The following is a 14,494-nucleotide window of genomic DNA, read 5'->3' as shown; positions in this document are numbered from 1 at the left end:
TTTATAATCATCGACCACTGTTTGTTGTTCATTTACCACAAAAGCAGAACAACCTAAAACACCTACAAAAGAGAACCCCTGTTTTAATCCACCTTAATGCGAGTGAGCCTCGACTCAGTGACGCCATCAACTGCACATTGGCCTTTGTTGAATTAATTTACAAACTAATGTTGTTAGCTGCCGTTACAAACAGGATGTCAGATCCGTTTACAGAGCACCGATTACCGAATGTACTCGTTCTCACTTGTCGGTTATCGATGGCAACTCGGTAAGAAAAAGCAATCGGGAACATGACGTCATACATTTATTTTCTACAGTATTCCAGTGACAACCAAGCAGATCTAATTTTGAAAGTGAATCATTAGTTACAGCCGGCTACTGAATCTTTCAGTGAATAAGTGAACCAACTGTAAATACAGGTATAGCATGATTGGTCAACGAGATGACTGAACTGTTCATCATCGAACCAACACAAGAGTCAAGTAATCAGCTTAATAAAATAATATATGAATAAACACACACACACACAAATTCCATTATTGTCTGTAAAACAACCCCAAACCAACAGAACTGCAAACATGCAAACTAACTTCTACATTTCCCCTCTTGCGTAACAAATGAACAATACAAAAAAAGATTACATTTTCAGAGTTTTATACATATATATCCATATAATAGATGGATAAAAAGACGAAACTTCTAAGATGGTAATAAACCCAGAACTTCTCTAAATGAATTTGTCTTTCTTAAAAAATATATTTTATGAATATATGGAATATTTTGTGTGCTTTCATGAAAAAGTCATGCAAATGTATCATTGACATGATTGTCTTTTTTCCTGTTATGAGTCAAACTTGCAGTAGATGGAGAACTGAAATATAATAACTTGTATACTTGAAATACAGTATAACAGTAATTAGAGCGTCAATATCCAGAATACAATAAAGGATGACGCGATTAAATCCACATACTTTCTCAAAAATCTAATCTAATCTAATTTATTGTCCCAATTCAGATCATTAAGGTTTCCGGTTAATAGCTAGATAAGCTAATTAAGACTTCCTGGGTGTAGTGCTGCAATATTACAATTTAAGGCCTCACAGTGGGATTTTCCATTCAAGCTCAGATTGAGAAGAAGACAGAAATACTAACATTACACCAATAAGGTGTTACACTGCAAAATAAAAGATATAAAAAGTGAAAACATGGAACATACAGGTATTTCAAAAGAAGGTGAAACCCTGAGTTCCTACAGTAAGATTGTACAGGGAGCATCTTTCTCTGTGGTCACTTCTTTTCATCTCACAAACCGCAGCTACACCGCGCTGCCCTTGGATGTGCATGCTTATGTTTGTGAGTCTGTGTATCAGTGTCATGTTTCCGGACGCTTATCTTGCTGCTGTGGTTCACTTGAGGAGACTCTGAAGCATGGCGGTGGCGTATGTGGGGCGGGCCTGCTTGTTCTCGATGGCTTTCTTGAGGTACTGGATTCCATCGCAGCGTTCCCAGATTTCTTCAAACTGCCTGGGCAGGATCTCCGCCCCCCTCTTCCTGGTCAGACCAGTCTCCTCCAGGCTCAGTTCACACATCTCCATGTCGTCTTTCCCTGAGTGGTGAACAATAAGGACAGAGGTTTACAAAAAATGACGCGTACTTGTGCACAAGTATCTTTAGTGAGTCATCCACTTTACTGTACATTTACTCACCTAACTCCTGTATATACAGCATATCAAGTAGATTTTGCTGCTTTGATTTATGTATATTCGTAAATGAATGGATATCTTTGGTTATTGGAATGTTTGTGAGGTAAAACAGTATTTGGAAAAAAAAATCTATATTTGTTTGAAAAGCTCTTAACTCTGTTCCAAACTAAACTGAGCTCCGTGATCTGAGGTGAGGTCACAAATAAAGACAGCTTTTAATTGATCTCAAGCCAAAAAGGTCAAGAACTACTGGACTAAAAGATGAACTACATAATTTAAGGAATAAAATACATTTTAAATCAACAATAAAAAATAATAAGTTGCAATGCACAAGCAGGATTTTCTAGAGATGCTCTCTCCGTTATGATTTGACAAAAAGCAAAAAGCTGCCGACTCACCTGCAACCAGCACAATAGGTCGTTTGTCTGGGTGAAGCTCCATCTGTCTGGCTATCCAGGGCCCATCGAAGTGGGCGTACCACCAGCCCTTCTTTTTATTCTGCGGGTCTTTGTACTGGTCTGCCGGCCGGATGAAAGGAATGCGGAAATATCGCTGCTGGCGGTTCATGGCCACTTCCTGATGCTGGGCCGTCATCGGAGGAGCTGGGTTTTGTTCAGCTGCAGTGGGTTTGTGAACATTGAGATATTGTATTAGATTTTTGTTTATCTCCAGAGTGTCATTGGGTCTTAAATAACCATATAACACCCACACAGCACAGGCTGAGCGGGACAGGAAACAAAGCTTTCAAAACATACAAAATCAAAAAAGACCCAAGAAATGTCCAAATACAGTAAAGATCACATGGAAAGGCCAGGTAAAGCAGCTTTGAGCCTGTTATGAAATGGACTTGATAAGACCCCTGCTGCATCCGCAGAGGCCAAGGAGGACCCAAGTTTAAGGCAAACAAAGCACAGCTTTCAGGAGCTATCATATCAAAAGAGAAAGGCGAATAAATATAGTGAAAGTCAAAGCAACAGTGGATCTAATGTCTCCATTCCCCCATCAAACTTAATATTTGTTTTTGAGATGAAGCGAAATGCAGAGCAGCGGTAATCTTTGAAGCAGCTGAATAACATTTGTGTGTGTTTGTGGCACAGGCCATGCTTTGGTTGAGTCGAGAATGAAATGAGCAAAGCAGTGAGCTGTCATACCAGCAGCTACTGAACCCGACGAGGCATGGCTGGCAGTTACTTGCTAATTAGAACAAATATTTCTGACGGAGCCAGACAGAAGGCAGCTGCACTTTCAGGCCTTGGCGTCTCGTCGGCTAATTGAATGTTAGGAAACACAGGCAGGTTATTCGTGTGCAGGTCATTATTTCCTGCTAATGACAGCGAGAGGCACAAGTGGAGAAACACTTGTCACCTGTGACTTAATGTTTCGGAGGTGGGGTGTGCATGGTATGTGTATGCGCTGTGTTGGTGAATGAATACACCGATTTGTGTTCATATCCACATGTGATGCATTAAATTAAAGTAATTTAGATCAAAAGAATGATGGCGGGAATAATCTCTCCACTCACCGTAGTCAGTGACAGATTTAGGAGCCCTCTGATCACTCCCGTCATCGGTACGTTTCTTGTTCTTGGACTTCCATGCGTGATAGACCTTCAGACGGCGGTGGAACTCCTCTCTGCAGGCCGCCAGCAGATCAATGTCTGTCCACACACCATGACAACAGTGAGTATTTAAATAATTGCAACGAGCAAAGACTGATAGAACATACAGGTATGACTTCCATCCCAAGTATTCACCTCCATGCTATGTTGACTGGTCTCGAACACTGGTCTCTGTCACTTGTTTTTCAAGATTAAGTATAATTTGATATTAAGGAGTTTGAAATTAACAATGCATGTGCATTATATTATTTTTACGTGACATGTTGAAGGAGCACTTGATTTAGCATTGAACTTGAAGATGAAAAAAAGAATGCTCCAGACCCTGGATCCTATATTTCTTATAATGCTGGATTGCACTTTTAATTTGTCCCTTAAATAATCTATATTCTTTGAAACCCCACACATCCAGTTTGTGATGCAGGCTTTCTAGAATTATGAGTAGTACTGCTTGTGACAAGTAAACTGATCTTTATCTAACATAGTTTATAATTTTACCCTTTCAACAAAAAGTGCACTAATGTCTAAGATCAGATGGAGTCTCACAACACTACAGTTAATTCCAGTCTTTATGCTAAGCTAAGCTAACCACCTGCTGGCTGTAGCTTTATATTGATTTCTGGAAAGAGACATGTTGAGTTTTTTTAATGTATTTTTTTGGCGCTTTGAGCACCATTATATATGGTGTCATATAGTCCCTTTATATCGGAGAGAATGAAGACATGTCCAACACTCGGCAACTCACACCAAAACAATCCAGATTGATAAATAGCACAGGTAAGAGAAAACAAATGTGTATTTTTGATGTTAGGGTGAGCTGTCCCTTTAAGCTCAAAATATAACACAGTATAATGAGAAGTTTAGGGGCTCGCACTGTGTTATCTTCCCTATAAGGCAATGGAAATAAACCATTTGCAGCATACAGTTATTTTAGTGGACATAAGGCTAAAATTAGTTAGACTTCAAACACAGCTTTTTGATATCACCACCAGTACCACCAAAGCAAATGGGTTCCACAAATTAGCCAGATGTCCTTGGAATCCCACATCAGAGTCCCTAACACAGATCAGAGTACTGTATACAGTGGCAATTATAAAGGCATCGACAAGTGTAAAGGCAGAAAGGCATCTGCTTTTCATGCTGACTGAGGAGAGGGTTGGCTGGGAATGACTAGGAAGGGGAGTAATGGTGATAATTTCCTCTCTAAAACGCATGCTGATGAGTCGTAGCAGCTGTGGGAACATCCTCAGATTGGTCTTTTGATATTTCAAGCAAGATGTCTTGTGTCCACACTCTAGTCTGTACAGCTGCAGCATCAGCTTTTTAACACTTTCAAATAACTTTCAAACAGAGTGCAGATGAAAATGATTTCGATATACCGAAAGTGCCAAAACATGAGCTGCTGCTGAATTATTTAATGTGGGGGGGGCTGAGAACTGTAAATACATTTGGGATGAAGGAGGGAAAATAGTTATATTATGCATTTCATCAAGAGCTCTACCACCTTAATCTGTTTGTAAAGGCTGGCTCAGTGCACACACACTCTGTCTAGTTGATAAAGGCGACATCATGCCGAACTCGTTTGGGATTTCTCACCACAGGAAGTATTGATGACATCTCGCAGCTCAGCATACTTCCACTTGCTGAGGTCGTACTTTTTCACACCAGCAGCAGCTTTAGTCGCCTTCACTTGAGGACCCCTGTAAGCAAGGAACAGATGAACGTGGGTGTGTGTGAGAGAAAGAAAAAAGAAGGTGAGTGTGAAGACAGGTGTGACAAGGTGGGAGTAACAGAGATTAAAGGTTTGGAGGTTTTTCAACGCTGAATACAATTTCAAGTTTTACAATCAGGGTGGTGTCAATTTCTAAAAGACCGGGAGCAACACAGCACTAAGAGCAACTTTTGATGTGTAATTAAACTGGATCTAATCATTTTCAAGTGTAGTGTGATGTGAATTTTCAATGGCACACAAAATAGATGAATATTAAAAAGGAACCATGGGTGATTAAGTTCATCACCTTTTAGTGAGAAATGAAAACGGATGCCTCACTTCTTTCAAGAACTCCTCATTGTCCTGGCCGATTCAATTTACATTAAGGGCCGGTCAGCAGGGGAGCCGAAGAGTAGAGTTTGTCCATATCATTGCAGCATCCTATGTTTCAACTCCACTTAAAATGATGCAAAGTTCTTCTAATGTTACATCTGCTGGCATTATGAGTGTGTGTTTTTTTCCAGGCTTATTTTAACAGGAATGAGAGATGACAGACAAATTAAGGTGAAATGATTCAGTGCTGCACAATATCAATCAAACTGGTGCCGCAGAGTTTCAGCTACTTAAATGACTGCTGCATGAAGTCTGAGCTCATGTCAGCTGTGTCTCCAGCTTCCCTGCTGAGTTGAGGCTGCTAATTCAATCATGCAAAGGATTAACCTCCTCTATTTACAGTCGGCATAGCTGCTAATGTCTCAGAAGAGAGGATTACTTATCTGCGAATCATCAGCCAGATTACAATTACCATTTATAATTCATACCGCCTAGAAACATGATTCAGGATCATCGTCAGTCCGGCTGAAACATGTGCCAGTGTGTGATAGTGATGAACCGGGGCTGAAGGCTGAAGTGGAGGTGAGGCGGTGACCAGGCTTTCCTTTTGGCAGTAATTGAACAGGACATTAATGGCTGTAGAAAGAGGGAGGTGGTCCAGCAATGCCAGCCAGTGTATATAGTTCTACTGCATGCAATCTTTAATGCATTTAAGCTCTGTGGTGTGCACATGTAACAGGTAACGTGACCTTTGGAGCTTCTTTCCTGCAACAGATCTCCATTAGGTTTCCAGGGGTCAGGTGACTCACAGGGTTAGTAGCAGACACGCAACATGGCCCCTGGATGTATGAGCTAACACTGACAAGATTACAGCCTATTGGATCAGATGTAATTTTGTGCTCACCGGACCTGCAGATCAGGCCCGTGCAGGCTTTAAGGGAACCTCTCCCGGCTTTATGGAAATTCAATCACACTCCTCACTCAGGACAAAGTGCACTTTAACTAACCTACTGTGTGTGTCTTATTACACAGGGAATAGTGGATGGGGGACCAAGGGATTTTGAACACAGCTAGTGTAAAAGGTACATGAACGAGTAAGTGCCCATTTAAATATGTTTTTTAAGCCATAAACTAAATCACATAAATGTACTTTGATTTCATTTTTTTGTCTCCAAATTTATAAAAATTTGCATTTCATGCTTGAAAATGGAACGAAATTAAGCTATCAGACCATTACAGAATCTGATGAATCAGTGTTAGTGACTGATTATCTGGTGACAGCGATGTTCTTTCCTACGCTGTGACAAGAGCGTATAAATAAATCATTAAGTTGTTTTCATTTACACTTAAAACTCAACACTAGGGAATGAATATAGAACCATTTTTCTATATTCAATCCAAGAAAGATTGGAACATTGTCAGTTGTCTTAAGCCACTGCTATCATTAATGAGATTTAAGTTAGAAGTTTAGTTGACTTGTAGTCGCAGTCCCTCATTCTTTGGTACTTTCTGGCATTTCCCTTTTCCCCCCAATTCATTTCAGCTGAATGTCACGATTGCCCTGAGTTGATTGGAGGGTTATTCAGATCACTTGTTGCGCAGAGTGTGGGGAATGGTTCCTAATTGAGAATTGAGTGCAGCGTGGTGTCTTTACCCTCTTGACCAATCAGGGTGTGACGACGCCCTTTCTGTAGGGCTTAAGAGAGTTGGGAAATTACATACTCAGGCCGTTCTGATCCTTAATTTAGCTTCTTCAGCCAGAGGCTCTGGTATTTTAGCTCCTTTGAAACTTCTTTGCTGTCTTAAATTTTCTGCTTGAGGGTTGGCATTCTGATCGTTTTTTGACTTAATACAAATCTCATTACAGCAGTTGATCTTTAGGCCATTTTAAGACTTTGCTTCTCTGAACTTCTCTGGTTGAGGGTGATTTCGAGCTTTCTGAAAGCTAGCTGGAATGAATATTAAAGAACATCTTTCCACTTGGTTACCTGCGTCAGGGCAGACCTCAGTGCTATACATGCGAGAGTGCATGCTCACAGGCTTTAGTTTGACCCCTTTATGATCCTTTTGTTATTATCAAAGAGGCATTTTGGTTGGGAACTGGTTCTCAAGATTCTTTCAGGTCAGATGAAATCTGGGGAATCAGTACCACCACAGAGTTGGTTAAGACCTCCAACAAAACGTCTTCTGTAATTCTCAGACTACATATAAACTAGACATGTATCCGTGAAGACATAAACACCTAACACACAGCAAAGGACAGACAATCTGTATTTACTGCAGACTCATGCACGGCCAATTAAGATCAGTGAAACAAAAAGATGACATACTGCTGCACATTCTGATCCAGCTCTCATTTATGATTTGGCGTGCCATCTTCATCTTTGAGTAAGCAATTATCACTCATAATCATCTGCATGAAATAACACATACAATCTAAACATCTAAATTTGACTGTTGATTTCTTAAAATCAAAGGATCTCAATTTGGCTTTACATTGTTGGTATAATTCTGCATTTAATTGGAGGAACTGAGATGTATAACTACGACGGAGGATCAGACAGACAGAGGGAGTGAGTGATTACGGTTTGCGTTAGGTAAAGTCGGACATGGGCAGTGACAGAAAACCTGTGTCGATATCTTACATGGCTCTGGCTGACGATGAAGAGATAGGAAGATCTGAAAAAGGCTCGTCACTGGGAGAAAACAGCAACAGGAAAAATGCAGTTACACGCGCATGCTGCGGTCAAAAGTACATTTTGTTTAACCTGGAGGTTATTGGTCACGCTGTTTGTTTACTGTGCACAAAAGCGGAGTGTACATCAAAGGTGTGCTGTCCATTTGCGTTCACATTTACAATACCTGCGCAGGCTTGCGTCTATCTGGCCCTCCTCAGTGATGAGCTCCGCTTCACTCTGAGCGATTCTCATGGCTAACTCTCTGTCTCTTCTCTCCTGCTCCACTATGGTGGTGCGCTGGGCCTGCTCCTCACGCTCCAGAGCCAACTGAACCTCCACATCCGCCTGTAAAAACACACATACAAACACTTTAATGTGACTATGCAAAATCTACATAAACCTAGATCTGTCTGAATACTGATGCTGCCCAGTGGGCCAGACCCTTTCATAACAATTAGAGCTCCGCTGTGAGCCCAAGCCTGATTAGACATGTTTATCCAGGTTGTAGAGCTGCTCATGAAGCCGTCTAGACACAACAGGGCATACAACAGACAAACATTCAACAACAATCAGTTGGAACATTTTTCACAAGCTTGACCCAGATTCAAACTTCAGGTTGTAATTTAGAATAGAAACGTATAGATATAATTGAACACACTTTACTATACAGCCAATAGGCACCTAGAGGGCATACTTATTCAAATCAATAAATATGTATGTGTATCTGATATATATTCACCTCCTTATAGAAAGCTACTAATGAAGTCCACAATGGATACTTTTCTCTGAGGAGCTTTAAATATGAATGCCTCTCCATTTAATAATATATTATTCATACTGTATGGTCCAATCAGCAACTGGGACACATGGTCTGGGTGAAGCATGAGAACAAAAACTTTAAATTGTGATGTCCTCAGGATGAAAGTTGAGCTGCTTTATAGCTAGTGCAAGCAGGTTTTGTAGACACTTTGCATTCTGCTCAAAAATGATTTATTACACAGATTTTATGTTAAACTCCAACATCTCCATTGGCACTCTCCCAGTAAATTTGACTATCTTTTCCACAAAAGTCAAATCAAATTCTTATTTGCAGAATAAGGCATATGAGATGCATTAACTACTTCACTCACATTGCTAAAGAGGATCCTGAGAAAAGCTCCACAGGTTCTTCACAAATACTTATTACACTACTTTAAATAATAGGGATTATGCATTGGAAGTCTTCCACTGAGTGAAGTTCCCCTTTAAAAAAGAAAGTCGAAGACTGGATGGTGTGCAATAACTAAGGTTAGGTTGAAAGACATCATGATATGAAGTTTGAAGGGAAGACTAACCTTTGACACAGCAGAAAATAGCAAAGAACAAAGAGTAAAATGACATCTAAGTCACAGCAGACACCCTAAGAGCATTTACTGCTGCAGCTTTGAGCCTCAGAGCAGTGGATAAACAAACTTTGCAGAGAGTCTCTCAAGACATGTGGCTTATGACAGCTTGGTGTCAACTGTCTCTCCACTAGAAAAAAAACAAATGGCTGCATGCAAATGTCCAACTGGCCCTGGGTGAATAAAAAGGGCATTAGATAAACAGAAGGTGTGATGTACGTGTAACAGATGGATGAATTGATGGTTACGAAACGTGGGACATGAGGGCAAAACTGAGGAGAAACAGGTGTGTGTGTGTGTGTGTGTGTGTGTGTGTGTGTGTGTGTGTGGGGGGGGTAATGATAAGACCAGAGATGAAAAAGGAAAGGAGCTAAATAGCAAAAAAAAAGCGGAGTGTGAGTGAAACAGACAGAGATGGAAAGAGGTGACAAAGGTAGCTTAGTTAGGAGAAACTCGGCAGGAAGTTGAATCATCAATCAAGACCCTGTGGGCAACTCCCTGGGAATCTGACCAATGTCGTGACCCAGCTGTCACGGGAGACGGAGCAGGCAGAGACTTCTCAAGTCTCTTAATTGTCGTTTCCTCGCTCCTCGCGTGGTTTCCTCCATGCATCCCTGGGAGGGACTAAGACGCAAGGAAAGGACCCAAGTGAGGGAAACGGGGATGCAATTAAGAGACTTGAGAAGTACCCAGAGTCTGCCGCTGAGAGGAACCATTAGAACCATAACGGTGGTTCTGTGTGATTTCTCAATAACTGCAGACAACATTCTCGTCAGTCATGGGAGTTATTTGTATTCCCAGTCGAAAATGAACCCCATGAGAGCAAATAAAATTTGCTTTGAAGTTAAGTTAACGGTATGCTGTTACAAGCAAGGACTGTTGAAAACATTCTTGGTGTGTACAAAAACTTTCCATGTGAAGTCTCATATGGTGGAGCTTCGTTTAACGCCCCGCTCCAATTGCTTTGTTTGTTGCCCATTTCGGTGCAACTGGTAATCATTACCAGGTGGGGTTTTGTTTTCACCTTGTGAGTCTGTGTCATCGTGGCAAAATGTGATACAAACTACCTAAGAAGTTTGAGTACTTTGCCAGACTGTTATATTTATGTCTGTGGGCAGATTTTGTCAATAGCGTCACAAGATGATGCAGTCACAAAACTTCACAGGTGTGTAGTTGAGATCAAAAATGTAGGAAATGCAGTACTGAGATTCAGAGAAAACCAGCAAATCTTCCAGAGGCTGGAACCAGTGAATATTTGGCATTTTTAATCGATTATCAAAATATTATTTATGTTGATTTACTAAGCCATTAATTCACTATTGATTTGGCTCTACTGCACATTATACTGTAGAAACCGATCCATATGAAAGCACAGCTTAGTCTAGGATTCGGATTAGGTCTAGGAAACCATCTTGCTTAAATGTGATTATAATGGCGCTGTAGGCATGAGGGTCAGTTACCTCATTGGAAGTAAATATTAAGTTTAGAAGAGACAAGTGAGCATTGAGTTCATACTTATGTGCACCAAAAAGGTCCTCTTTTTAAATTTCTGCCCTGGGCTTCACAAAGTTTGAGCAGGACAATAAAACAATAGACCATAAAATAAACATCTAACATTTCAGGGTGGTCCAAACCTGCATTACTTTCTCTTCCTCCTCTCTCTTTTTCCGATCCTCCTCATCCTGCCTTCTCTTCAGCTCCATCTCTGATTTCCTAAAATGTTTGGAGAAAAGAGATCTTTTACTAAGACTGAAACCTTATAGTTTCAAATCTTAACCATATTTCTACTAATAACCCCCCCCCCCCCGCCATCATTTACAGTCTCCTATCCTCCTCCTCCTGTTTGTGTCGTTGCTCTTCTTTCTCTCTGCTCTTTCTCTCTTTGTCCATCTCCTCCTCGATGTGTTTCAGCCTCTCGCCCTCTTCCTCCTCCTGCTTCTTCTTTTGCATTGAGGAGAGCAGCTGCTCTGAGCGTTTCACCAGCCCCTGGTACTCTGTGTCAATCTCTTTCCAGGTCATCACTGTGGCCTAGGGGTCAAAAGAAAGATCAGAATGGCAGGTTACAAAATGAAGAAATACTTTTTTATTTACACCATTACTAATAGGTGTTTATCGACAATAAAAACTGATGAGATTCATTAAGGATGGCTTACATGCTAATCTGCATTTCTTTACTTTCAATCCCAGAAGTGACACTGGGAGCACTTCGAGCCTGACTCAGCACACACTCCACCGTTACCATGGCACAACACTCTCATGTGGCAGCTAGGGAAGACACTGACTGACACTGTCGCTGTCACTTGCACACTGCAGCCACAAAGCTCAATTCCCCACTATACTTGTGAGAAAATCAGCGGGAGGGAGAAGAGGTCACCGTATTGTGAAGATTCATTAGTGACTGTCTAACAGTGGCACAGGGACGGAAGAGGACAAGGTCTCGTCCCCAACGTATGGAGGTCTGAATGACAGCCATTGGCTTCTCATGCATTATTCATTCACAGACGCCACGCCAGAAGCAATTTCTAAGCACTCAGAACGCAATGATTGTCAACAGTGGGGCTGCTAATATGCTAACAGAGGAAGATAGAGGAGTGGGAGAGACTGGTTGGGGTAGAGGGCAGAGAAAGGTGCTTCAGCCTGGGAGCATTCTAATCATATTGGATGATTGCATACAGATACCTACTGAGTACACAATTTCAAGAAATTCAACACTATTGAGAAGTCAGTGCCCAGATGTCTGGCTAGCATGTTGATGTGTTTGTGATGATTTGCTGTACCTACAGGGTCCAATAAGATCGGTGCTTATTGCACAGGGAGAGCTGGGAGATCACTAACCAAGTTTGATCATTTAGAAAGCAGCCTCTCTAAGTTATTGGAGGGGATAGGGTTTCTTCTTCGCCTAGCTTTTTATCCTGAGGTGATTGAAATTATTGATTCTGAGAGAAAGAATGAGAAAAGGGCACAGCACACTTAGGAAAGGGCATAGTGTAGAACAGGAGAAGACTGGTTGTGCAGGGGAGCAACATGTGTGGATGTTGAGAGCCATATAAATCTGAGGAAGTCATGCTTAAAGCAAGGTATATGCTCTGAAAAATCTTCCCCTAATAAACACACAGAGAAATACAGAAACATGTTTCATTGCTCACACTGTATCAAGCTCAAAGCATCTGAAAAACCGTTGTCATGAGCAGCTATAAAATCACCAGAGCATTAATCCTCGGGTTGTATGACAGAGGTGAACACAGGACTCACCTTTATCTTTGCTAACAGAGCGTCTATGGAGGCCGCCAGCTCCTGGACCTGTTTGGCCATCTCCTGCTTGCCCTCCTTCAGCCCGTTCACCACCTTGTTGAACCGCTCCATGTGTTTCTTCAGGTTTCCAACCTTCACCATGCCATCAATGCTATGTAAGAGAAATGCAAACTTATGTTATGTCTTGTATTTTAAGGCAAATATATGTCAACAATGTTTCTTGTTTCTTCCTGTAAAACATTTTGTGAGCGCTTATCTTGAACACAAGGGCATACATATAAATGATTACAGTCAAATAGGATTTGGGACGACAAGCTAACCCAAAAAATCACAAAATATAAAATTACATTTGACTGTTAGCTTGTGGGTCATAGAAGCTAGCAGAGCAACATCTTAAGTCAGAAAGGTGTGTGTTTAGATCACAGTTGAAATATAGAAATATTACTTTTAGGAATAGCACCCTTAACATTGAATTACATGTGTGTACAGTGGAATAAACATGTCCTCATGCACCCATACTCACATTTTACCAATCACAATCAAAATCTGATTTTAAAAAGCTTTCTGAAAACCCATCATCTGGATGGTTGCTTCCACAAGAGCCATTTTTCAAAATACATGCGACCCAATACGGTGAGACATGCAGTTTGTCCCAAAGCGGTGCAGTGAAACATCATTTCTCCATAGATGACTTTCTAGATTGATTTGAACTCCTAAATACACAATATGTGAAAGCCATCAAAACCCACCAAGCGTGAATCAGTTCCAATAAAAAGGCACCAGAGAGTACAGGGTGAAATAAAACGGAAGAGAGCAAATGGCACAGACAAACGGAAAGATGAAGAAGCCACAGGAAGAGACTCACCGTGGCTTATGCTTTCGCTTGCACAGCCACATGCGGACAGTTTTCTGAATCTTAATGCAGGCCAGAGCTCTGTAACGCATCTTGTTCCTAACTGTTGAAGATGGGGAGGAAAAACATGAAGAGGATTCAAACAAAGATGTATAAAAAGACTTATAGTGATGACCTGTCATCTGTCTTCTATACCTCTCTAATAAGACTAATAAATAGCCCAAAACAGAAACACATATGCATCTGCTTCTAGATTGCAACTCTTACATTATCTACATACTGTACTTATTTATTCTTTAGTGCATGAAGATGCTCATCTACAAAACCAAAGCTATCTCATGGAAATAGTTAAACAATGCCTCCGTGGATTCAAATATCATATAAAGACGTATAAGATTATATATTATATATATTCGAAAGGCATGAGAATATATAAATGTAAATTATGCTACAGCCAATGTTACAGCTATGTATAAACTGCTATATTGGGTAATATTGATCATACACAAAAATATGTGGTACTGAATATCATGCACACTATGCACACACACACACACACACACACACACACACACACACACACAAATTATACTGCGATAATAAGATGAGGTGTTGAAAGAAATTAATGACCAGGACAAGGGACATAACTTTCCTCAGGTCATTTATGCAAGAAATGTGTGGTCATGCAGAGGCAATGTTCTGTTATAACTCTAATGTAATTTCATTTGATGCTTTTACACAAATAAGCAGAAGCCAGCCTGCACTTTGTTAAATGGTGGAAATCAATAAATTGACAGAGAGTGTAATGGTTCAAGGAACCGCTTTTAGAGTACTATTCAATGTTGCTAGAGGTTGCTGCTTTCAATATTTCAGAATGAATGGAAAAGCATGGAAATATGATTTAATATAGCTATCAGAGCTATACAGAGATGCATCACAAGCTCTGTTGTTCACTGGATTCAACCCA

General features: G+C 40.7%; 1 protein-coding gene across 1 annotated transcript in view; it reads right to left on the bottom strand.

Annotated features, from left to right (window-relative positions):
* Positions 1-287: 287 nt before the first annotated feature.
* myo6b (myosin VIb) overlaps positions 288-14,494 on the bottom strand; it is a 33,778-nt gene continuing 19,571 nt past the window's right edge. Inside the window, exons 24-33 of the mRNA XM_031847622.1 lie at positions 13,540-13,630; positions 12,675-12,825; positions 11,242-11,450; positions 11,057-11,135; positions 8,225-8,385; positions 8,008-8,058; positions 4,915-5,018; positions 3,226-3,360; positions 2,102-2,320; positions 288-1,606 (exon numbers count right to left, since the gene is read on the bottom strand). Of these exons, the coding sequence (XP_031703482.1) occupies positions 1,407-1,606; positions 2,102-2,320; positions 3,226-3,360; positions 4,915-5,018; positions 8,008-8,058; positions 8,225-8,385; positions 11,057-11,135; positions 11,242-11,450; positions 12,675-12,825; positions 13,540-13,630 (1,400 nt within the window). The 3' untranslated portion in view covers positions 288-1,406. The remainder of the gene's footprint in view (positions 1,607-2,101; positions 2,321-3,225; positions 3,361-4,914; positions 5,019-8,007; positions 8,059-8,224; positions 8,386-11,056; positions 11,136-11,241; positions 11,451-12,674; positions 12,826-13,539; positions 13,631-14,494) is intronic.

This window comes from Anarrhichthys ocellatus, unplaced genomic scaffold (genome assembly GCF_004355925.1).
Source record: "Anarrhichthys ocellatus isolate YVR2014 unplaced genomic scaffold, GSC_Weel_1.0 scaffold7, whole genome shotgun sequence".
Taxonomy (NCBI): domain Eukaryota; kingdom Metazoa; phylum Chordata; class Actinopteri; order Perciformes; family Anarhichadidae; genus Anarrhichthys; species Anarrhichthys ocellatus.
Note: the sequence above shows the minus strand (reverse complement) of the source record. Positions and strands in the feature narration are given on the sequence as shown.